The sequence below is a fragment of the Portunus trituberculatus genome, chromosome 6, assembly GCF_017591435.1.
Source record: "Portunus trituberculatus isolate SZX2019 chromosome 6, ASM1759143v1, whole genome shotgun sequence".
Taxonomy (NCBI): domain Eukaryota; kingdom Metazoa; phylum Arthropoda; class Malacostraca; order Decapoda; family Portunidae; genus Portunus; species Portunus trituberculatus.
In genome coordinates this window covers 9056976-9080196 of record NC_059260.1, presented here as the reverse complement: position 1 = coordinate 9080196, position 23221 = coordinate 9056976, and the positions used below count along the sequence as shown (strand labels likewise).

Genomic DNA, 23221 nt, shown 5'->3' with positions numbered 1-23221 from the left:
ATCCCTTTTCTTTTGTTTGGAGCACCACAATTGGGGTGGAGAGCATACAATTTGTAAATAATTTTGAAATAATGATTTTAGTAATATGTTCAAGCAAAAGTTATCATGATAAACCATGTTGTGGGTATGCAGGTTCTGTTTATTTGTTTATTTACCTGTTTATTCATCAAAATGAGAAACAAAAATTTTTAATTTTCATTTAGTCAGAGCACAATTGGGAAGCAAATTAAAAATTATACACTTTTTCTTAGAAAGAGCAACCATTTTAGTTTGAAAATATTAAATTTTCTTACTTTTCTGTCCAAGGAATTTTTATTTATACACAAATGGCAGTCACTTTTTTCAAATTTTTTTTTTTAAATCATGTAAATATAATATGAACATAAATATGTATGCTTTTGCTTTCATCATTCTACAAGGTGCTTTCTTTTTCAAATATGATCAAATGTAACTCAGTAAAGATGATCCATATATTTTTTTTTTTCAATATTTTTGCTGTGTATCTGAATAGAGTCAGGAAACGATTAGTGTGTGTGAAATTGGGAGTTTCCGTTTAAGGGTTAAAGTGTGTTTTAATAATAACATATATCATAGATAATTGACTAAGCCACAAATTTCTCCAAAGCTGTTGATATTCTCTCTCTCTCTCTCTCTCTCTCTCTCTCTCTCTCTCTCTCTCTCTCTCTCTCTCTCTCTCTCTCTCTCTCTCTCTCTCTCTCTCTCTCTCTCTCTCTCTCACTATCATTCTATATCCATTTGGCTGCAATGTAAATTATATAGTTTTTTCTTCTAGAACAGATAAATCAATTTCCCATTGATTTCAATGAGAAATAAAGGTCTGACGAGTCCAAATTGGGTTCCATCTTAGGTCAAGCAATGAATTAAGGATGTGACTCGGGTTTCCACTATTAAGAATGTGAAAACTGACTTTTATCACACACTGCTTGTGTTCATAGAATACATTAATAAAGTGATTTAATCATATTCCAGCAATGCAGTATGATAAAGGACATAACAACTGGCAGCAACGCAGGCCAAGAAGTCCATCCACATGTGAGAGGAAGCCAAAGGTACCAAAGATTGAACCTCCAGAAGTTATTGTCGTAGATGACACTAAAGAATGCTGTGTACAGAAATCCCAGACATGTGATGTGGGCATAACTGCTGATATATCATCAGAGGCTCGTTTTATCTTACATGAGATCAATGCCCTACAAGAGGTAAGTAAACATTCATTTACCTTTGTCTATATTTCCAACTTTGTATGACTCAACTTCATTTAAGAGGGAGGTTTCAAAACATTTATCCCTGTCTTTTTGGCTAATCCTTTTGGTCCTGTAAGGGGACTGACAACTGATTTTTTTTCTTTTTTAGGGGAAGCAATTTTCCCCTTTTACTTAAAAGAAAAAATGGTGATTAAGAATATGCAGTAGACACTTGTTGTGCTTCCATGGAGGTAGAGTGGAATATGATGGGCACTGGTGCTAACTCTGCTTTTGTTTTTCCTGTTCATTCCTTTCACGTCAAAATGATAGATAATTTTAGTCTTTGCAATCTGCTTTATAAAGCTAAACATTTTCATACAGCTTCTCTTCACTTATCAACCAGATCAAGTTTGATAAATGAGTTGGTCACTAAGTGAGCTCACATAGGATATCAATATCTAGCTAAACTATTGTGTTTCCAAACTCACAGAGTGAAGGAAGATATTGATCTTGTGCTCCCAAGGTATAGTATACAGGGCTAGGGTGGAGTTAAATACTATGAAGTTGGTTTAAAAAGATTGCACAGCAATATACACATACTTCAATGTTGTATTAATGCACCATCAGCTGGGAGAGCGGGCATTGCTTGCATTGTTGCCACTTTTCCAGATTTTTTTTAACAACAGCCTTCACATACTTATGTATTTTTCATGGTGTGTAGTGTAAAAGAAATTAGTTGTAGTGACATGATAAAGAAAAAAATCAAAGGAAACAAAAGTCAATAATTTTTATGTATTCATTTTGTTTAATTTTGTTCAAAATAGGAATAAGAATGCTTTATAAGCCAGCTTGCCAGATCTACGGGATGGCTTTGATAAAATCATGCACCCTCATGATAATCCCCCTGGGGAGCTCTGAGGTCACATCCATCTCCACATGTACTAGTGCAGCTGGTCTGGCAACTGTTGAGATTATCACCTGACTTACCTGAGCTGGTATGTAAGAAAATAGTATATTACTAATTCTTATGACATAAGAAGCCCCAAAACCATTCATTCAGAATATTTCAGAAGTTATTTTGGCATGTGTCATTACAAGGTCAGACATTAGAAATTTATTTAAATAACTGCACAAAAAGGTAAAAAAGCAATGAAGAAAATTAAGTTAAAAGTGAGTGATGAAAAAATAAATGTTGCAATCAAGTTCAGCAATAAAGAGTAGCATTAGTAGCATAATGAATAAGTTCAGCAATTAAGTAAGAGTTTATGGCAAGGAAAAGGCACAAAATAAAAAAAAACTCCTCCCATCTCTGCTTACTTTGTTCACCCATGCTTACCCCACAGCGAGGGGACAATGTTGTAAACAACCCACTTGCAGGACTCTGCTGCATTTGTTCTCATCTATCTTCCTGTTGTAAACAACACCTCTTGATTGTACACCAACCTGTCTCCAAGGGAGAGACCATGTTTGCACATAATGGATTTCCGGTAACTTTCACCACTAACGAATAAGTAACATGACATCTTCTGCAAGGCACTAAAGTTTATAAGGACCAGTGAAACATATGTCACTTTTACCTGGTGCATCAGGCACTGTGATGGGAATACGCATTGCTACACATTCCAGAATCTCATGGTTACCCACCACAGTAGCTTTAGTGCATTTCCAATTGACATTAGACATGAGAGTGGGAAGAGACACATGAACAGACGGCAGTATATGCAAGGGACTCCCACTGCATTTTTCCCCGCTGTTATGCATTGTTTCATGGCAAAGAAATAATGGTATATGTTCTTACATCATCTGAAGTGTCTTCCCCTGAATCGTGACTGAATAATTTTTTGGAAGGATTTGCATGTCAAAGAGCTTCATATCTGACAACATCAGAGAACTGTTAGCTGGAGGATGGAAATTAGAGGTGACATAGAATTTCATGTAATGAATGGATAGCCCTCTTTTTATGCATATGGGTAAAATAGCCATTCCTGAAATAGTCAAGGCTGAGCCAGTCATCCCACAGAGGTTTAAATAACTCTGGCATAACAGTCACTGACCATCGCGAAAGTTTGTTATTCGTAATAGCTCTAAACGAGCCCTCCAAAAGGACATTCACAGTGGCACCAGTGTCCATGGCCAAGGAGAGTTTGCATGGCTGTATCTTAGTAGGTAGAACCATGATAGTGGGCTGATCACAGACACCAACAATACTGTCATAAATGGCTGAATTGTTCATGCCTGTGAACACAAATTGATCATTTGGGCATCCTAACCTGGGTTTTTTGTCGCAGGGCACATGGCATTCCCCACCACTTGAGGGTCAACAACACATCACACATCTGTTTCAGCCTGCATTTGTGCAATCTGTCGGCAACGATCTGATGAGTGATGCCCATAACCATGGACAAGGCAAAAGTAGGGTGGTAGTGAAGAGGAATTGACTATCTGAGGAGGAGGAGAAATGGATGTTGAAATGTGAAGAAATGTATATGAGAAGGTAGCATGGGTGTGAGTGGATGTGGAAGTTTTAGGCCTTGGTAACAGTGCTTTCCCCTGACTTGTGTGAGGTGGCTGTGTTGACAGTGTGAAAATGCCCACTTCTACCACAGCCCTCTTTTGATCACTCTTTTGCTTCAGGCATCTCTTCTCATGATGTCATGGTTTGTTTGTTACAATAGAAAGAGACTAGAGGGCAGCTCCCCACTACTGCAGTGTAAGACTTTACCGGCACATTCTCCGTAACCACTGCCACAGTGGATGCTCCCCTTTTTCCCTCCTTTAATTTGGTTTCTGTTGTTGATACCAGAACATCAAATGAGTCATTAGGAGTGTAGACGAGAGACTGGAAAGTACGTGTCGCCTTCCCCTGTACTTGAAAGAGCATAAAGAAGATTGGTCCCCCACACCAACCTGGTTCCCTCAGTTCTCACAGACGGCTCTCCATCTGCTTACTTGCAGATGGAGGACATTTCTTAAGGGTTCACTGCCTTATCCTTATTTTCATTACTCTCCACAATTGAGATAATTTGTTTCTAGATAGTAGTTTCTGCTCCATCCCCAAAAATACACAACATTTTCTAAATAGGTCATAATTCTGCCCAAGGCTCCATGCGAGGAAAGACACAACTTCCATCGATTTTAGAGCCCATAAAGCAGCTGCTAATTTTGATCTAACAAAGGCAATTTTATCTGTCGTTCCTGAGTAACACAAGACATCCTCACACATGGTCATGAGCGTGTAAACCGAGTAATCCGCATACTGGCCTGTGAAAGATCTCACAGTATTTTCTGTGTGAAGAAATTTTACTGTTTCAGTGGTGACTTGTGCACCTACAATGTTAGTTCCCATGGTGGAAGCAGGTTTTACCATTTCTCAAGGTATAAACATCACCAGGAGTGTCATGGCAAACTAACTTGTTATCCTCTTCAACTGTGAGGTCACTCTCATATTGATGTCTGATTCTAGCTTCATCCTGCAAAATTTTGTCTTCATTTAGTTCTATGTATTCATCAAATTCACCGGGTTTGTTCATCATCAGCAGTCACTGACACACAAAAATGATATACCCAAAGTATAATAGAAGTATATGATATAAAGGAAGATAATATAGAATAGCATGCAGTCACTGGAAAATACACAGTTATTCATATACTACAGATGTATGTACATGAACACTAAAAGAATAACTGATAGCATCCAGCATGAAAATAAAATAATGTGTGATGCTATTTTGTGTAATTGTAAAGTGCGTGTACTCACTCAAGATTTGAGAAGAATGTACAAAGCGAAGGTCACAGCTGCTCCTCAAACGACCTTGAAAGGTTTTAGTCTGTCTCGGAATGAAAGAATGACATCAGCACCATCAACAGTCGCCGTGGTCTCTTATACTGGGATCACCGTACAGCTTTTTTTTTTTTACTTCAACGGGCTTGACGGTCGTATAGACCAGTTTTCTGGGATTGCACACGACTGTCGTAACGATTGGGAGCATTTCACTGTAAGAAGGACATGCAAAACGAAGGACATCCACCTTCATGGGGGTCTGAAGGAGGATGTGCACTCCTCATGTCGAAGGTGGCTCCTCTATACTCATGTCCAATGGGCCTGCAATATCGAAGGATGTCCCAAAGCAATCTTGTGATGACGATGTGATTTCATACCTATCATCCCCTTCCTCTGTCTCATCGTCTTCAGTGGGTAAACTGGGGCTAGTTGTTTTGTTAAACTGGTGACAACGCATGAGTGGTCACTCAGGTCACAATGATTCTAGTGACAATGTTTTTGTGCATTACTGCCAAATGTATGTTCAAAGACCAGTTGTGACTCAGTATTTTAAAGATTTTTGACTCGTTTGCTGTCGAACGATGTCGTTAGCAGCATGTACATGATCGTATCTCTTTATAACGTCATCATATGTCATTTTATGCCCGATGAAATGGCTTTGCTTGTTGTGACTCTATTCCCGACAATTGAATGCAGCGCTTGATTGTTGTAATGCTTCTACGATGTCGTGCGACAACAAGGACATCTTATGACATCATATGATATATCCACGTTAAGGTACAACTTGACTCACGACATCTTACTACAGGCCAAAAGCCGTTAAAATGAGGTCATTGCTGCCGTCGACAGCCCTCCTATGACTGTCTGGACATCGTAGTAAAGAAAAAGCTATAGTGTGACCCCAGCATATAGTCCTTTGTAGACCCTGTTTCAACTTGTAAAATTATGCAGAAATCTGAGAAGTGTTCCTTGACTGCTTAATGCATAATCAACTCCAAAGCCATGACAAGGAAATATGTAGGAAGTCTGTGTGACAGTGCATAGCGTGTGTGTGTTATATAGTGGTGTAGTGTTATGTTTTACTTTTCTCTTTAGTAATGAGTGAGAAGTGGTAAGAGTAAAGAATGAGTGAGAAGTGGTAAGAGTAGAGTCTTAAAGTGGTAGCACAGGGGTTGTTTTGGTTAAACTCCTACTGACGTTAGCAGGATGGTTCAGCTGTTGTTCTGAGTTACCAGTGTGTTCGAGAGGATGTGTTGTAGTATGTAACAGCCATTACACACTCACACTTTCACTATAATGAGTTTAGTGTTCACCAGTTTTTTTTTGTACCACCATGGGCCACCAAAATGTTCTGGTTATATTAGTTTTGATAGGTTATAGGTCACTTTTCAAATGCCACTATCTTTCTCTCACACACAGCTTTCCTGGGCTGACTCAGAAACTCTTTTTAGTTTTTTCCAATGTGTTTAACCCCTTCACGCCGGATGTTAAAAAAGCCCACCTGTATGATATATGGTGGTAGTGCCTTGGCCCGAGCTGGAAACTGTGCAAGCTTGTCATACTTGTCGCCTTTGTGTATTATGCTGCTATTTTTAGTCACTATATCGCCTTCAAGAGGAAAGTGGACGCTTCTCTCTTCGGAGAAAAAGAGAGAGAGAGAGAGAGAGAGTGTGTGGCATTTGCTAATATTTTAGACACAAGTGGGATGCATGTAGCTTATCTTTGAGAGGAAGAGGGGAGGGAGGAGAGGGGAGAGGGAGAGAGAGAGAGAGAGAGAGAGAGAGAGAGAGAGAGAGAGAGAGAGAGAGAGAGAGAGAGAGAGAGAGAGAGAAATTAGAAAATTTGTTGTTTTTGTGTGTGTATTCACCTAGTTGTAATTTTACAGGGCCTGGGTATCATACTCGTGTGGCCCCGTCTCCATATCTACACACATCCAACTTTCCTTTAAAACTATGCACACTCCTTGCTGACACCACCTCCTCACTCAAACCATTCCACAACTCCACACATCTTTGTGGAAAACTATATTTTTTCACATCCTTCAAGCATATTCCCTTGGCTATCTTTTTACTATGCGATCTTGTAGTTCTACTTAAGTTTTCCTCTCTCAACATCATTTGCTCATTATCCACTTCATCCAGTCCATTTAACAGTTTATAAACCTGTATTAAATATCCTTTTTCTCTTCTTTGTTCCAAGGTAGGCAAATTCATTTCTTTTAATCTCTTCTCATAGGTCATTTCTGCCAATTCCGGAACCATTTTTGTTGCCATTCTCTGCAATCTCTCCAACTTCCTTATATGCTTCTTTTTATAAGGGGACCAAACCACTCCAGCATATTCCAATCTTGGTCTAATTACCATACTAATTAATTTCTTCATCATATCTTTATCCATATAATGGAAGGCTAATCCAATATTTTTTATCAAATTATACGTTTCTCCAAACATCTTATCAATATGAGCCTCAGACTGCCCATGGTCTTGTATTATCACTCCCAAATCCTTTTCCTTTTCCACCTTTTTCAACACTACTTCTTCACCCATCTTATATGACCCTCTTGGCCATCTTCCACTCTTTCCCATCTCCATCACATGACTTTTGCTCAGATTAAATTCCATTTGCCACCTCTTGCTCCACTCCCAAATCTTATCCAGGTCTGTGTGTGTGTGTGTGTGTGTGTGTGTGTGTGTGTGTGTGTGTGTGTGTGTGTGTGTGTGTATTTACCTAATTTACCTAATTGTAACATAAGGGAAAAGAGCTATGCTCGTGCTGTCCCGTCTCCATATCTACTAATGTCCAGCTTTTTCTTAAAATCATGAATATTCCTTGCGTTGACCACTTCCACGTCTAAACTATTCCATGCTTCCACCCTTCTATGAGGGAAGCTATATTTTTTCACATCTCCTATAAGTGGCCATTTTTAGTTTTTCCCATGCCCTCTCGACATTCTTTCATTCCACATACACAGATCTTCCCTATCCATTTTTTCCATGCCAATCATCACTCTGTATATTGCTATCAGGTCTCCCCTTTCTCTTCTGTTTTCCATGGTAGGAAGTTGCATTCTTTTCAGTCTGTCTTCATAAGTCAAATCTCTTAAGTCAGGCACCATTTTTGTTGCAGCCCTCTGTACTTTCTCTAGTTTCCTTATGTGTTTCTTTAAGTTCGGAGCCCACTGTATTGTTGCATATTCAAGCCTCGGTCTTATCATTGCAGTAATTATTTTCTTCATCATTTCTTCATCTAAATATATGAACGCCACTCTTATGTTCCTCAGTAAGTTCAATACTTCTCCAATTATTTTGTTTATATGTCTCTCTGGCGATAGGTCATTGGTAATTGTCACCCCAAGGTCTTTTTCTTCATGACTGGTTTTTATGTCTTCATTTCCTATCTTGTACATACTCCTGATTCTTCTTTCACTCTTGCCAAACTCTAATTTCTTGCATTTTGTCGTGTTGAACTCCATTTGCCATGTACAGCTCCATTTCCATATTCTGTCCAAGTCTTCCTGGAGTAGTTCGCAATCTTTGTCACATCTCACTTTTCTTAACAATTTTGCATCGTCTGCAAATAGGCTCACATAACTGGACACCCCATCCACCATGTCATTTATGTAGACCGCGAACATTACTGGTGCCAACACTGATCCCTGTGGAACTCCACTCTCCACCAAGCCCCATTCTGATGGTCTGTCCTTAATTATTGTTCTCATTTCTCTTCCTACCAAAAGTCTTCCATCCATTTTAGTAAACTGCCATGCACTCCTCCTACCATTTCAAGTTTCCAGATCAGTCTCCGGTGTGGTACCTTATCAAAGGCCTTTTTTAAATCCAGATATATTCCATCAGCCCAACCATCTCTTTCCTGTATTACATCTATCACCCTCGAATAGTAACATATCAGGTTTGTTGTGCATGAACGCCCTTTTCTAAAACCAAATTGACACTCACAAAGTATGTCATTTTTCTCCAAGAAGTCTGTCCATCTATTCTTCACCACCCTCTCACACATCTTAGCTACCACACTTGTAAGTGACACTGGTCTATAGTTCAATGGGTCTCTCTTGTTACCTGATTTATAAATTGGGACAATGTTAGCTCTTTTCCAGTCTTGGGGCACTACACCTTCCCTTAATGAGGCATCAATTACTTCACAAACTTTTTCTGCCAGTTGCTCCATGCATTCTCTTAAAATCCATCCTGATACACCATCAGGTCCCACAGCTTTTCTCACTTCTAAACTCCCCATCATATTCTTGATCTCCTCCACAGTTACTTGAAACTCCTTCATAATCCCTTTCTGTTCCATTACCAGTGGTTTGTCAAAAGCAGTCTCCTTTGTGAATACCTTCCAAAAGCATCCATTCATAGCCTCTGCCATTTCCCTGGGATCCTCACTGCATACTCCATTTACTTCTAAACTTTCAATACTTTCTCTATTTTTGATGTTGTTGTTCACATGTCTGTAAAAAAGCCTTGGTTGGTCTTTACATTTATCAATTATATCCTTTTCTTGTTTCTTTCTTTCTTCTCTTCTAATCAACACATATTCATTTCTTGCTCTTTTGTAACTTTCCCACTGCTTAATCCGTCTTTTCCTTCTCCACCTCTTCCATGCATCCTCTTTTCTTGTTCTAGCCTTTTCACATCTATCGTTAAACCAGTCCTGCTTTCCAACTTCTCTATGTTGTCTTATTGGTACAAATTTTTCTCACCTTCTTTGTATATTTTTATAAATTCCTTCCACTTTTCATTTGCTCCTTAGCACTCTTGAATTTCATCCAATTTGTCTCTTGAAAGAATTTCTTTAGGTTTCCAAAATCTGTCTTGGCATAATTCCATCTTCCCACTTTATATTCTTCATTTCTTCTAGATTTCTCTTCATCTATCACCTTGAACTCCAAAACTGCATGATCACTCTTTGCTAAAGGGCACTCCACCCTCATCTCCTCAATGACCATTGGCTCTGTACTAAAGACCAAGTCCAGTCTTGACGATGCTCCCTCTCCTCCAAACCTAGTATCTTCTTTGACCCACTGAGTTAACACATTTTCCATTGCCAGTGTCAATAGTGTATTTCCCATGTTGTCTCTGATCCTTCCATTGACCAGTCCTCCCAACACACCTCTTTACAATTAAAATCTCCCATCATTATAGTTCGTTCACAGCCACCCAACATTTCTTCCAGACATGTTCCTGTATCACTTATCATTTCTTCATATTCCTGTACTGACCATGCATTTGTCTTAGGTGGTACGTACACCACTATGTAGTGCCTCTTTTTCCTTCATTAGTTTCTGCTCTGATCTTTAGCACTTCTGCCTTTCCCATACCTTCTTTCACTTGATCCACCTTTATATCTTTTTTAACTAGCAACATCACTCCTCCTCCCATCTTACCTACTCTATTTCTTTTCCAAACATTATATTTCCTTCTCCAACCATCATCAGGTCTTCTCCCTCTCTCAGTTTTGTTTCAGTAAGACCCACAATATCTGGGTTCTTGTCCTCAAGTAATCGTTGAGTTCTAAAATCCCGATATCACTCCATTTATGTTGGAATACATTACATTCCGCTCATACGTAAGTTTCTTTAGTCCTTTCTTGCTGTACTTTTCTGGGTTATGAACCACTTCCTCAGTCTCATATCCAAGATTCTCCAGTGTGTGTGTGTGTGTGTGTGTGTGTGTGTGTGTGTGTGTGTGTTTTTTCACAAATGTTACAAGGCGGGACGATGTAACTTATCTTCGAGAGGGAGAGAGGAGGGAGGAATGGAGGAGAGAGAGAGAGAGAGAGAGAGAGAGAGAGAGAGATGGAAACAGTCTATGCCATTGGGTAATTTTAGACACAAGGCGGGACGATGTAGCTTATCTTTAGTGATTGGTGGAGACAAGGATGGTGGGAGGAGCACTAGGATTTCAAGGACAGCATACGGCGTGTGTAGTTGGTATCCAACACACTATACGGGACAACTGAACTGAAGAAAGCTCAGAAAAGAAATATGACGCTCACGAGGCGCCACCGTATTTGCTACTGGGGCTTCATGACGTCCACATAGGCGTCACCGTCTCTGCCGATTTCTTCGTGTTTTCATGGCGGAGAATCTTAATGGGCATCATGCTCGTCCAGAGCAGCCTGCTGCTGCTTGGGAGAGTGGTTTGCTGACGGACGTGGCTGCATCCACGCCTGGGTTCTTCAGGCTCTCCGTCAAAACACTTGTTGCTTCTTAGATAGGAGATTTGCGTGGTTCTGTACCTTCCCCTGCTACTGACCCTTCTCTTCCAGTTGTCCCCTCGTCTTCGGACCCAAACCTGATGCAGTTCAGTGTCCCGCTCCCCCAGAGTCCTGATGCAAAAAGGAGTGTGCAGTCACACCAAGTCAGAGGGCCAGGGGGTCTATCCGAGGACTAGAGGTGCCTCTTAAGCGTTCACGTCCACCTAAGGATGAGGCTAGGAGGATCGAGAAGCCCCACCCAACATCAGTGGTGTCCGGCTACCTGCCTTCTCGGGACCAGTCGGTGGGGGAGGACTGGGGGGTGGTGGGCTGGTGAAGTAAGCCTGGCACCCCCCACTTTAAGGCCTTGGGTGAAGGCCCGGCCAGGAGAGACACTTGCCCTCTTGCCTTGTCTCCCCGCCCACAGGATGGCATGCTCACACCTTATCCACGGGCTGCCTCCTCTGTCCTTTCAGCCAACAGGGGGCCAGCGTCTGACACCCCTCTTTTGGCCCAATAAACCCACTGTCCTGCTCGTACAAGCCTTCACAGCAGCCATCTTGCCTCTGTTTCGGCTGAAGTGACTTGTTCCCTGACCGACCCGACACACTCAGACAGCCGTCGTCCCGGAGGGGACCTTTTCTCACCAATGCGTATGATCAGCATATCCTGCTTGGCTCTCCTCGCCCTTGTTCTGGATGGCAGGATTCAGGTGCCTCGACGTCCCCAGGGCCTTGCGGGGCACAACGCAATTCAGAGAAGCATGACAGGATTTGACCTGGAATCCCCAGTCGCCCCGGGTACCAGCACCACATCTACAAAAAAGGGACCCATCCTCCTTGGAAGGGCACATCCCGTCAGGTTTTTCATGGAGCAAACCGACAGTGCTTATTTGAAGGCAAATGAGAAGAAACCAACCTCAGTTGGCTATCCTTCGAGCAGGTTGCTAAGATTTACAGTGTGGCAGGTCAGGAGGTTTACGAGAAGGTTGCCTTGGTTAACCCTAGCCTCTATTCCGCCTTACACCCTAGTGCCAGAGAGTCTCGCGTCCTCCGTGAACACCGAGAGGTGGCTAAGATGGGGGTGGTTGCCAGGTCTAGAGACGCCCTAAACTACTCCTTTTTACTCCTTTTGGTGTTCAGGGGCCATTCATCGTCTGGCAGCTCACAACATTCCTGCACACCTCTTAGACCTAGAGGAGCAGTTCTTTAAAGCTGTACGTATGGTGCTTAATGACGCTTGTAGGGACTCGACTTAAGTCATCGCCAACTTGCAGGCCTGGAGGAGGGTGGCTTACCTCGGCCGCCTCAGACCCTCCTTCTCACAGGTCGAAAAAGGCATCCTTCGGAGGTTTTCCATTTTTACCTTTGTTACGTTCACCGGTTAAACTGGTAAGATTGGCATCGGGGAGCCGGTGAACAATAACAATGAAAAAAAAACACTGCAGGTTCAACTGGTGAGGAAATGCAAAAGGGGGTCACTTTAAAAAGCTATTTTAATAACCCATAATGAAATTGACACATATATAACAAGAAACATGAAACACAGATATATAACATGAAACACAGGAAAATGACATACACATATACATATAACACAGTAATAAATACAACAATAAATGCCAACTTAATACCTAACAATAATCCTAATCCTATATGGAGGCAATGTGGAAAACACGGACGAGGGGAAGTGATACTTATGCGGTGTCGCAGTGGTGAAGTGCTGGGTGATGGTTGATCCCACGGTAAGCCCAAGAGGCGTTGTGTTCACTGGTTGAGGGCTGGACCTCAACTTGCATTCCAGAAAGGTAAGAGCTGGCTCAACACTTCCGGTTGAGTCGAAAGGGGCCGCGTGAATCCAACTTCGGGACAGTAGCGGGGCTTCATGAAACGGTGACGTGGAGGGTTCATGAAACGGTGGCGTGGAAGGTTCACGAGATGGTGACGTGGAAGGGGAGGCAGAGAGGTGGCGAACGAGGTAACAAGCGGAGGAGGTGATGGTAGTACAGGTATCCCTTGGTTAACGATAGGGTTACGTTTCCCAAAAACAGATCGCTAACCGAAACGATCGCTAACTGAGGGATTTGAAATTATCAACTACATACATGTATTTCGCGATGCGTAAATAAACGACACTTTCTATGTTGTTAGTTGTTATTTACACCTTTAGAATTGGTAGTACTTACCTTGAGGAGTGGATGTGATATGCGTAGTGTGTTGTTTTGTGCCCCGAGGGACACAGGGCCTTGGAGGATTAAATCTCATCATGCCCACACCGACCCAAACTCGGTCAGCTGCTTCAAACCCTTCAAATTCTTGAGAGAATACGTTTTCCAGTGGGGGTGGGTCATCCAGGCTCTCCTCATCGTCACTCAAGGTTACGGTGGATGTGAAGGATAGATTGGATGTGGGTGGAGTTGTTTTGGAGGTGGATGGAGTTGTTTTGGAAGTGGGTGGAGTTTTTTTCGAGGTAGCAGGACGAACTTTGAAGTACGACGAGATGACTCCTATGGAAGTAGATGGGATTGCTTTTGAGGTGGATGGGGTAGCTTGGGAGGTGGATGGAGTTGCTTGATCGGTAGATGGGGTTGCTTGGGATGTGGATGGGGTTGCTTGGGCGGTGAGTGGTTTGAAGAAAGATGAGATGACTGTCTGTTTTGCCATCCTTTTCTTTGCCTCAAATAGTTCTTTATACACTTTCATGTCATTTTCTATAGCATTAGTCACGCCATTACTTCGGTTTGGGTTGGGGTCATTCTCCTGGAGAAGATGTATGGCCTGGTTAATATGATTAAAAATCTCCTCGAAAATCTTGACGGAGAGGGTTCTTTCAGGCTCCTTGTCCTCCTCCATTTCCTCCAAAGTATTTTGTTTCTCCAACTCCATGAGGTCGTCGTTGGAGAGAGGCTCAGAATGACTGTCCAGCAGTTCTTGTACGTCATTCTCGTCCACCTCATTGAAGCCTGCCTTATGGGAGATATGAACGATGTCTTTCCTTACTGCTGTAACATCGACAGGGACTTCCTGTTTACGTTCCACGCACTCAGGCCACAAATTACGCCAACATCCATTCATTGCCGACTTGGACACCTCCTTCCATGACTCGTCGATGTTGTCGATCCCCTTTTTAATGTTATAATCCTTCCAAAATTGTTTCATGGTCGGCTTGTCAGGGTGTCAATGCAGGCCAACAGCTGTTTCATGGTGCGCCGCTGGTAATAGGCCTTGAAAGTAGCGATGACTCCTTGGTCCATCGGCTGGATGAGGGCAGTTGTGTTTGGGGCATAAACATGACCTCAATATTATCTGCCCAGTCATTCATGCTCTCTGGGTGGCTGGGGCGTTGTCACACAGCAAGAGAAATCTGTTAGCAATGTTGTTTTGGGCAGCATATTCTTTTAGGAATTTGGAGAGGTATCCTGTCACGTAACTTTGCATGATAACAGTCGTCATCCACCCCTTTTTGTTTGCCTTCCATACTACGGGCAAATATTCCTTAATATAGCCAGACAGAGCTCTTGGGTTTTGGGAATGGTAAATAAGGCAGTAATGTATGTTACGGGCGGGCCGTAACATTTCCTCCCCCCTAAGACCTCCGTAATGGGCTCATGAAGGAGGTGAGACGGGAGATCTTGATAAGGCGTCGGCGATGATGTTGTCCACCCCCTTGATATGGTGGACTTCCAAGTTGAAGGGTTGAGTTAACAAGGCCCACCTAAGAATGCGTTGGTTTCGGTTCTTCATGGCGTGAAGGAAGGCCAGAGGATTGTGATCGGTGAAGACCTTCGTAGTTTGAGGACCAGGATGAAGATAGCACTCAAAACGTTGGAGCGCCAGGACGAGTGCCAGAGCCTCCTTCTCGATGGTGGAGTAGTTGAGTTGATGTTTTTCAGCTTGGCGGAGTGATAGGCGATGGGATGGAGGATGCCGCTTGTAGGGTCCGTTTGTAGTAGGACAGCACCCACTCCAACTCCACTCGCGTCCACTTGTAGATGGAAGGGGCGGAGTGATCCGGCGTCCAGACCACTGGTTCCGAGGAGAGAAACGCCTTGAGGTGTTGGAAGGCTTGGTCACAGGTCGGGGTCCAGTGGAAGGGGACGGAAGTGCTGATAAGGTCCGTCAGGGGGGCGGCCAGGGTGGAGAAGTTCCTACAGAATCTTCTGTAGAAACCAGCCATCCCCAAGAACCTCATGAGAGCTTTCCTGGTGGTAGGGACAGGAAGCCAAGGATGGCCTCCACGTTAGCTCTCTTGGGGCGAACCTTGCCGTTCCCCACCACATGTCCCAGGTAGACCACCGTAGACTTCCCGAAGGTGGACTTGGCCAGGTTGATTGTAAGCCCGGCTTCCTGCAACCGACCCATCAGCCTCCGAAGACGGGTCAGATGTGTCGCCCAGTCGTCCGCAGTCACCACCAGGTCGTCCAGATATGCAGATGTTCCCTCCAAGTCCTGAGTGATGTAATTTATAGCCCTCTGGAAGGTGGCGGGAGCATTAGACAAGCCAAAGGGCATCACTGTGTATTGGTATAGTCCGAAGGGGGTGATGAAGGCGGATATTATTTGGGCCTCGTCCGAGAGGGGAATCTGGTAGTAACCTTTAAGTAAGTCTATAGTGGTTACAAATTTGGCTACTCCTATACTATCTATAAGGTCCTCTATCAAGGGCAATGGGTAGGAGTCTGGCACCGTCACTTTATTTAATTTCCTGTAGTCGGTGCAAAATCGACTACTACCATCTGGCTTAGATGTTAACAGGCAGGAGAAGCCCAGGAGATATACTAGGTTCTGCAAGGTGATGACAGAGCAGATAGTCTACCTCTTTTTCATCAAGTCTCTTTTAATGGGTGAAATGCGATAGGCTGGTTGTCTTATAGGCTTGATGTCATTAGATATTAATGTTATGTCATGTTGGATAGTATTACAAACTCCTGGAAGGTCACCTGTGATTTCAGAAAAGTCTAGCAATAACTTTTTAAGATCAGACTGTTGTGAAGGTGTTAAGGAAAGAAACACCTCATCAAGGTTGGACATGATTTGGCTGTTTGAGGGGCGTCCTTTAGGTGACGAGAAGAGGAATTCGATGTCGGACTCTTCCTCGGGGGGCACAGGACCAGACTCCTTCCCTACCAGACATACAGGTACAGTGCGAGACAAGTCGTCCTCTGGTTCTCTGGAGTGGTAAGGTTTCATTAGATTAATATGAACTAGTTGGGAATCCTTACGACGGTCAGGAGTGTGGACCACATAATTTAATGGACTTAGTTTTTGAGCCACAACATAAGGTCCCATGAACTTACTGTGAAGAGCATTGCCTGGAGTGGGGAGAAAAGTAAAACCTTGTCTCCTGGTTTGAAACTTCTCATGACAGATTTGGGAAGAGAATTCTGTTGCATTTTAGTTTGAGATTTGAGGAAGTTTGATTTAGCAAAAGATCTGACTTCACTGATTTTATTCTTAAGGTTACTGATGTAGTCAGACACACTGGGGCTTGAAGGAGTATTTTGAGTAAACCATTGATCCTTTAATATTTTGAGAGGCCCCCTGATCTGTCTACCATAGAGTAATTCAAAAGGGAGTAACCTAAAGAATCTTGAGGAGATTCTCTTAAAGCGAAGAGAAGGAAAGAAATACTTTCATCCCAGTCTCCTTGATGCTCCAAGCAATACTTCTTCATCATGGATTTTAATGTTTGGTGAAACCGCTCCAGACAGCCTTGGGATTGGGGTGGTAAGCCGAGGAGGTAACATGGTCGATGTTTAGCTCATTCACTATCTGTTGGAAAAAATGGCTAGTGAAATTGCTACCCTTGTCAGACTGAATTTGTTTTGGAATTCCTACCGAGGTGAAAAATGTATTAGATGTTTTACAATGGTCTTTGATGTGATGTTCTTAAGAGGAATGCTTCAGGGTACCTGGTAGTGGGATCCATGAGGGTTAACAAATACTGATTCCCTCGTTTGGTTTTGGGTAAGGGCCCTACGCAGTCTAGAATGATCTTTTCGAAGGGCTCCGTCTGAACTGGAATAGGCGTCAGAGGAGCTGGCACAAGGCGTTCGTTAGGCTTACCCACAATTTGACATATGTGACATGTTTTTACATAGTGTGACACATCCTTTTTCATTCCTGGCCCCAAAAAATGTTGAAGAGCCTTCTTGTAGGTTTTTGGATGCCTAGATGACCTGACAATCCATCATGAGCTAGTTCTATAATGGCTGGTCTTACAGACAAGGGATGACAACTTGATGTGTTTCTGACCAGGTGTCTAGTTGTTTCAGTTCAGGAGGTCTGTAGGCACGCATCAGGACTCCTTCCTGATAATAAAAACAAGGCAATTTAGACATATCCTTTGTCTCACTGGCAACATGTCTGATCTTAGCCAAAGTGAGATCCTGTTCCTGAGCATTAATCAAATTCTCCTTTGAAATGATGTTATTATACAAGTTGTCAGTAGAGGCAATCATTGGTGGAGGAGGTGATGAAAGGGCAGGGGACTTGGACTGAGACCTGGTGACTGCACACACTGGGAAGAAGTGAGGGATGTTTCGTCCAGGGTCTTAGTGGGACTTTCTGTTAAGGGAGAATCAAGAACAATTAAGTTTGGAACAGCCAAGTTACCCGCAAGATCATTACCCAGTACAAGATGTACCCCGGTACTGGCAGTTCACCAGGTTTAATGGCTACCTCAACCTCTCCTGAAATGAACGGGCACTGTAAGCTAATATTAGCCAAGGGATAGGAGAGCTGTGATTCGAGACCTGTAAGGATCACCTTCTCCCAGTGAAAGCCTGTTTGATGTTAGGGATGACATCTTCCCTTAAGATGGATTGGGCAGCACCTGTATCACGCAGAACCTTGATATTTATTGCCTTGTCTTTACCATCAGTCAGGGACACTTTACCTTGATACATGTACGAGTCATAAAGTTCTAGAGGAGAGTTGACAGGGTTAGCTAGGGCCACTGGTTTCTTGTTCTCAAATGTGTTAGGTTTAGGGGCCACAAAAGAAAGTTGACGTTGAGAACCCTTGCAATTTGGGTGTCTACATTTTTGGATCGTGTGACCTGGCTTCTTACAGTATGTACACCAGGGGGAATTATATGCATTTGGCGAGAATCCGGTCGGCTTACCACCCGCGCCCCAAAACCTTCCCCAAAGGAGGACCTAACATTAGATAGTGAACCACGACCTCTACTACCCAGGGATCCCATCAACAAAGCAAACGCATCAGCCACTTTAGCGGCAGACATAAGATCACTCTCTCCCGTTCTTCCACATGCCTCAGAATATTAAAGGGTAACTTGTTCTTCCATTCTTCCAGGACCATTAGATTGAGCAACTCCGAAAAGGTGGTAATGTTAAGGGCGGCTAACCATTTCTTAAATTGTCTTAGTTTCTCACTAGCGAATTCAACATAGGTGTGAGACTCTGGTTTCACATACTTTCGAAACTGTTGTCTGTATCCATCAGAAGTGATAGAGTAGGCGTCTAGAATGTTACCTTTGATCTCTTCATATTCTACCTCATCACTAAGGCCGTTGTATACCCTATAAGCTTTTCCTACTAGCTTAGGGACAAGGAGAGACACCCACTGATCCTTGGGCCATTTATTCCTATTAGCAATGCTCTCAAAAGCGCGAAATGACCCGTCAACATCAGATTCATCAAAAGGGGGAACTAGCGGAGCAGCTATAGCAGGATTAAAGCTTGCTAACTGTTTCTTTATATCTATTTCTTCCCTCTAAACTTAGCGTCATTTCGTAGGGCTAACTCCTGAATTTCTAACTCTTTCTCCTGCCTTCTAAGTTGTAACTGAAATTCTCTCTCTCTTTATCTTCTTTTCTGCCTGTAGTTGCATTTCTTTTGCTTCTTTTCTGCCTGTAATTGCATTTCTTTCGCTTCTTTTTCTGCCTGTAGTTGCATTTGTTTTCATGCATCCGGTATTCTAGTTTAAGCTTCTCAATTTCCCATTGACTTATCCTACTCTTATCCTGTTCTTCCTGGGGACTGTGTATTATAGTCCTCGTAGAGGCTGACATGGGAGTTAACTCTTCTATGGCATTTCCTAGCAACTGACCTTCTTGCACTAGATGTTCAACAACTACATTCTTAATGACCTCTTTAGTCATCTGAGACGTGATGGGAACATCAAAATGTTTAGCGATGGTCTTCCATTGGTCCTTCTTGATATTAGCACCTTTAAGTTGTTCCAGAGAAGGGTCGGCACAAAAATCTTCAACGTTAAACTGAGCGGAAGCCATATTAAATAGATGTTAAACCACAAAAAAAAAATGATAAGCGAATTACTTAAGTGAGGAACTTGGCAGAGTGATAATAAAGGCAACCTTGAAATTACCTAGATTATACTTAAGTAAACACTTATGAGTACAATCACTAATGAGGGGTAAACTAGAGAGTTACGGCATTAAGAGGGATCCGGATTACTCTAGTTACGAGACTTGAGAGTGAGGAGCGAATTGTACTGAGACTTGTTATTGATAAGGAGGCGGATTAGTCTGAGAGACTAGTTAAAATGGCCGATTCTAACTAGCGAGAAAAATGATCCGCGAAGTGAGGGGATTGAGGGTTCGCATGAACATATGATGATCCCAACACTTGGATAACACTTATTACACACCTGCCTATGTGCAAAAAATAGAGATAAGTGCTATCGGTGAACACGCCTTTCTACCTGGTTTCCTGCTCTACCACTGCTATGCGATACCAATGAAAGTCACGAAGCACGTTTAACCCAAAAGGAGCTACTTGATCGCACAAAGGTAAATTTAAACCACACGCAGAGTAAGTCACAGAAAAAAAAAACACATCAAAGTCACAACACCACAGAAACACAAAAAATAATGTAATCACAGAAAAAAAGTCACTGGAAAAATGGAACACTGAACATGGGTTATAATGGTCCTGTCACGGTCGCCAATTGTTACGTTCACCGGTTAAACTGGTAAGATTGGCATCGGGAGCCGGTGAACAATAACAATAAAAAAAACACTGCAGGTTCAACTGGTGAGGAAATGCAAAGGGGTCACTTTAAAAAGCTATTTTAATAACCCATAATGAAATTGACACATATATAACAAGAAACATGAAACACAGATATATAACATGAAACACAGGAAAATGACATACACATATACATATAACACAGTAATAAATACAACAATAAAGAACCCAACTTAATACCTAACAATAATCCTAATCCTATATGGAGGCAATGTGGAAAACACGGACGAGGGGAAGTGATATTTATGCGGTGTCGCAGTGGTGAAGTGCTGGGTGATGGTTGATCCCACGGTAGACCCAAGAGGCGTTGTGTTCACTGGTTGAAGGCTGGACCTCAACTTGCATTCCAGAAAGCTAAGAGCTGGCTCAACACTTCCGGTTGAGTCGAAAGGGGCCGCGTGAATCCAACTTCGGGACAGTAGCGGGGCTTCATGAAACGGTGACATGGAGGGTTCATGAAACGGTGGCGTGGAAGGTTCACGAGATGGTGACGTAGAAGGGGAGGCGGAGAGGTGGCGAACGAGGTAACAAGCGGAGGAGGTGATGGTAGTAATTTATGTTACGGGCGGGCCGTAACACCTCTCACCTTTTCGATGAGGACCAACTTCAGGAGGCGCTCCAGTCCTCCAAGAGCAATGTTGATAGGACCCTCCATGAGGCCGCACTCAGAGCTCTTGCCCGGCCGTATCCTGCCCCGGGCACATCTTTGGTGGAGCATGGGCCCGGCCTTCTACCACCACGGCTGTAAGGTCCTCTGCCGCTCCTGCTCGAAGACCACCCTTCACTGCTCGTGCCAGGGACTCCTGTGGGATAGGGTTTGCAGCCCTCACTCTTCTCATCGCAGTGGGTAAGGAGGGGGACAGAAGGACAAGCCCTTTCAGAAGTGACAACTTCCCTCACCAGGGGGCAGTTGCAGGCTGTCTAGCCCACAGGTGGGAGGAGTGGCTCAAGATAGGGGCAGAGACATGGATTCTTGACATTCTAAGGGAAGGCTACAGGATTCCCTTCTCTGCCCCCCCGCCACTCACAACCCACTTCAAGGAACCCAGAGGTTATGCCCCAGGATTACTGAAAGGACAGGCACTTCGGTTGAAGATCCAACAACTAAAGGCCAAGGGTGCTGTAGAGGAAGCACCTCCACATGTTTGTCATTCTGAAGGCCTTGGGAGGTTTCCGACCCATCATCAACCTCTCCATCCTAAATAAGTACGTCATCACCACCAGGTTCAAGATGGAGATGGTCAGGACTGTCTTGTCCGCAATATAACAAGACGACTGGATGGTGTCTCTTGATCGGAAGGATGCCTATCTCCAGGTGCCCGTTCACCCAGACAGCTGGCGTTTCCTGCGCTTTACCTAGGAGGGCGGAGGGCAGCCACATACAATTTTGAGTCCTTTGCTTCAGCCTCTCTACTGCCACACAGGTCTTTACTCGACTCATGGCTCCTGTCTCAGCGAGTTTCATCAGAAAGGCTTCCTCATCCTCCAGTATCTGGACAATTGGTTAGGCCTGGTTTCATCGGCAGATGAGGCTTGAAGAGCCATGGCTTGTCTCATTGACTTCTGTTCGGATCTGGGGAGTCGCATAAATTGGGAAAAGTCCTCCTTGACTCCAGAACAGGAGATCTTCCTCGGGATGCTGATTCACTCCCCTTCTTTTAGGGTTTTCCTGATGCATGAGAGGATACACAGCCTACAGAATACAGTTCGCTCCTTCCTCAGTTGTCGGTCCCCACCGGCAAAGGACTGGATGCAACTTCTTGGGCACATGTCCTCCTTCATTCATCTAGTGCCAGGATCAAGGAAGAGAATGCACCTTGTTCAGATTCAGCTGAACCAGCAGTGGGACAGACAGTCGATGGCAGAGGACCATTCCGTCTGCTGGGACCTAAGCAGTCATCGGGACCTGGAGTGGTGGCTGGAGGACCAGGACTTGGCACAGGGTCAATCCGTTCAACTGGCTATCCCAGATATCTTTCTCTTTACAAATACCTCGAACGAATGGTGGAGAGGCTTCTCTCATTCAGGACTCTGTGAGTGGCCTCTGGGACAGCCAAGAGAAGTCTCTCCATATTAACATCCTGGAACTCAGGGCAATTCGCCTGGGGCTCCAACACTTTATGAACGTGCTGTGGAATTCTGTTGTTGTTTTCTCCGACAACACCACATCGCTCGCATACCTGATCAAAGAGGGGGGTACCCACTCCAGCCTCCTCAACAACGAGGCTCTGGAGATCCTAGACTGGGCAGAAGTTCATTCGGTGGGAATTCTGGCTCAGTTTGTAAGGGGCTCCGACACTATGGTTGCCGACTGCCTCATCAGGCAACACCAGATTCTGTTCACAGAGTGGACACTTCACATGGACATGTGCTGTCAATTGTGGCAGGTATGAAGCTATTCGATTGTCGATCTCTTCATCACACCTCTCAACTACAGGATCCCAAACTTTGTCTCTCCAATTTGGGACCCCAAAGCAAATGCCACAGATGCTTTTCTTTACAATTGGGACAAGCAAGACCTGTATGCCTTCCCTTCTTTTCCTGTCATCAGGAAGGTTCTTAGCAACACCAGGCTCATCTTGATTGTGCCATTCTGGCCCCAGAGAGAGTGGTTTCAAGATCTGTTGGAGGCATCACGAGAGCCACCCTGACGCCTTCCACTTCAGTAAGACCTCTTGATTCACCCCCACACCCACATTTGTGCCAGGTTTGTCATCTTTCCACCTCTGCTATCAAGGGCTACAAGGCCATGCTTAACAGCATTCTGGCAATCAGAGGGTTGGACCTCAACAACGACCAGGTGCTGAGGCTTATTATCAGAGCATGCTCTTCCCAGCCATGGAGGCCTTCCAGGGATCTTAGACCTTCTTGGCTCCCTTTGAACCTCTGCAGCTCTCGTCCACCAGAGACCTGACTATGAAGACTCTTTTTCTGTTTGCTCTCGCTACAGCACAGACGGTAGGAGAGATCCAAGCATTCTCTCACAAGACAAGCTGGCAGGGA

At 43.7% G+C, this 23221-nt stretch overlaps 1 protein-coding gene across 1 annotated transcript in view; it reads left to right on the top strand.

Annotated features, from left to right (window-relative positions):
• The window catches only part of LOC123517268, a 230171-nt gene that overhangs the window by 177141 nt on the left and 29809 nt on the right, over positions 1–23221 (top strand). Inside the window, exon 10 of the mRNA XM_045277241.1 lies at positions 991–1220. Coding sequence (XP_045133176.1) covers positions 991–1220 — 230 coding nt within the window. The remainder of the gene's footprint in view (positions 1–990; positions 1221–23221) is intronic.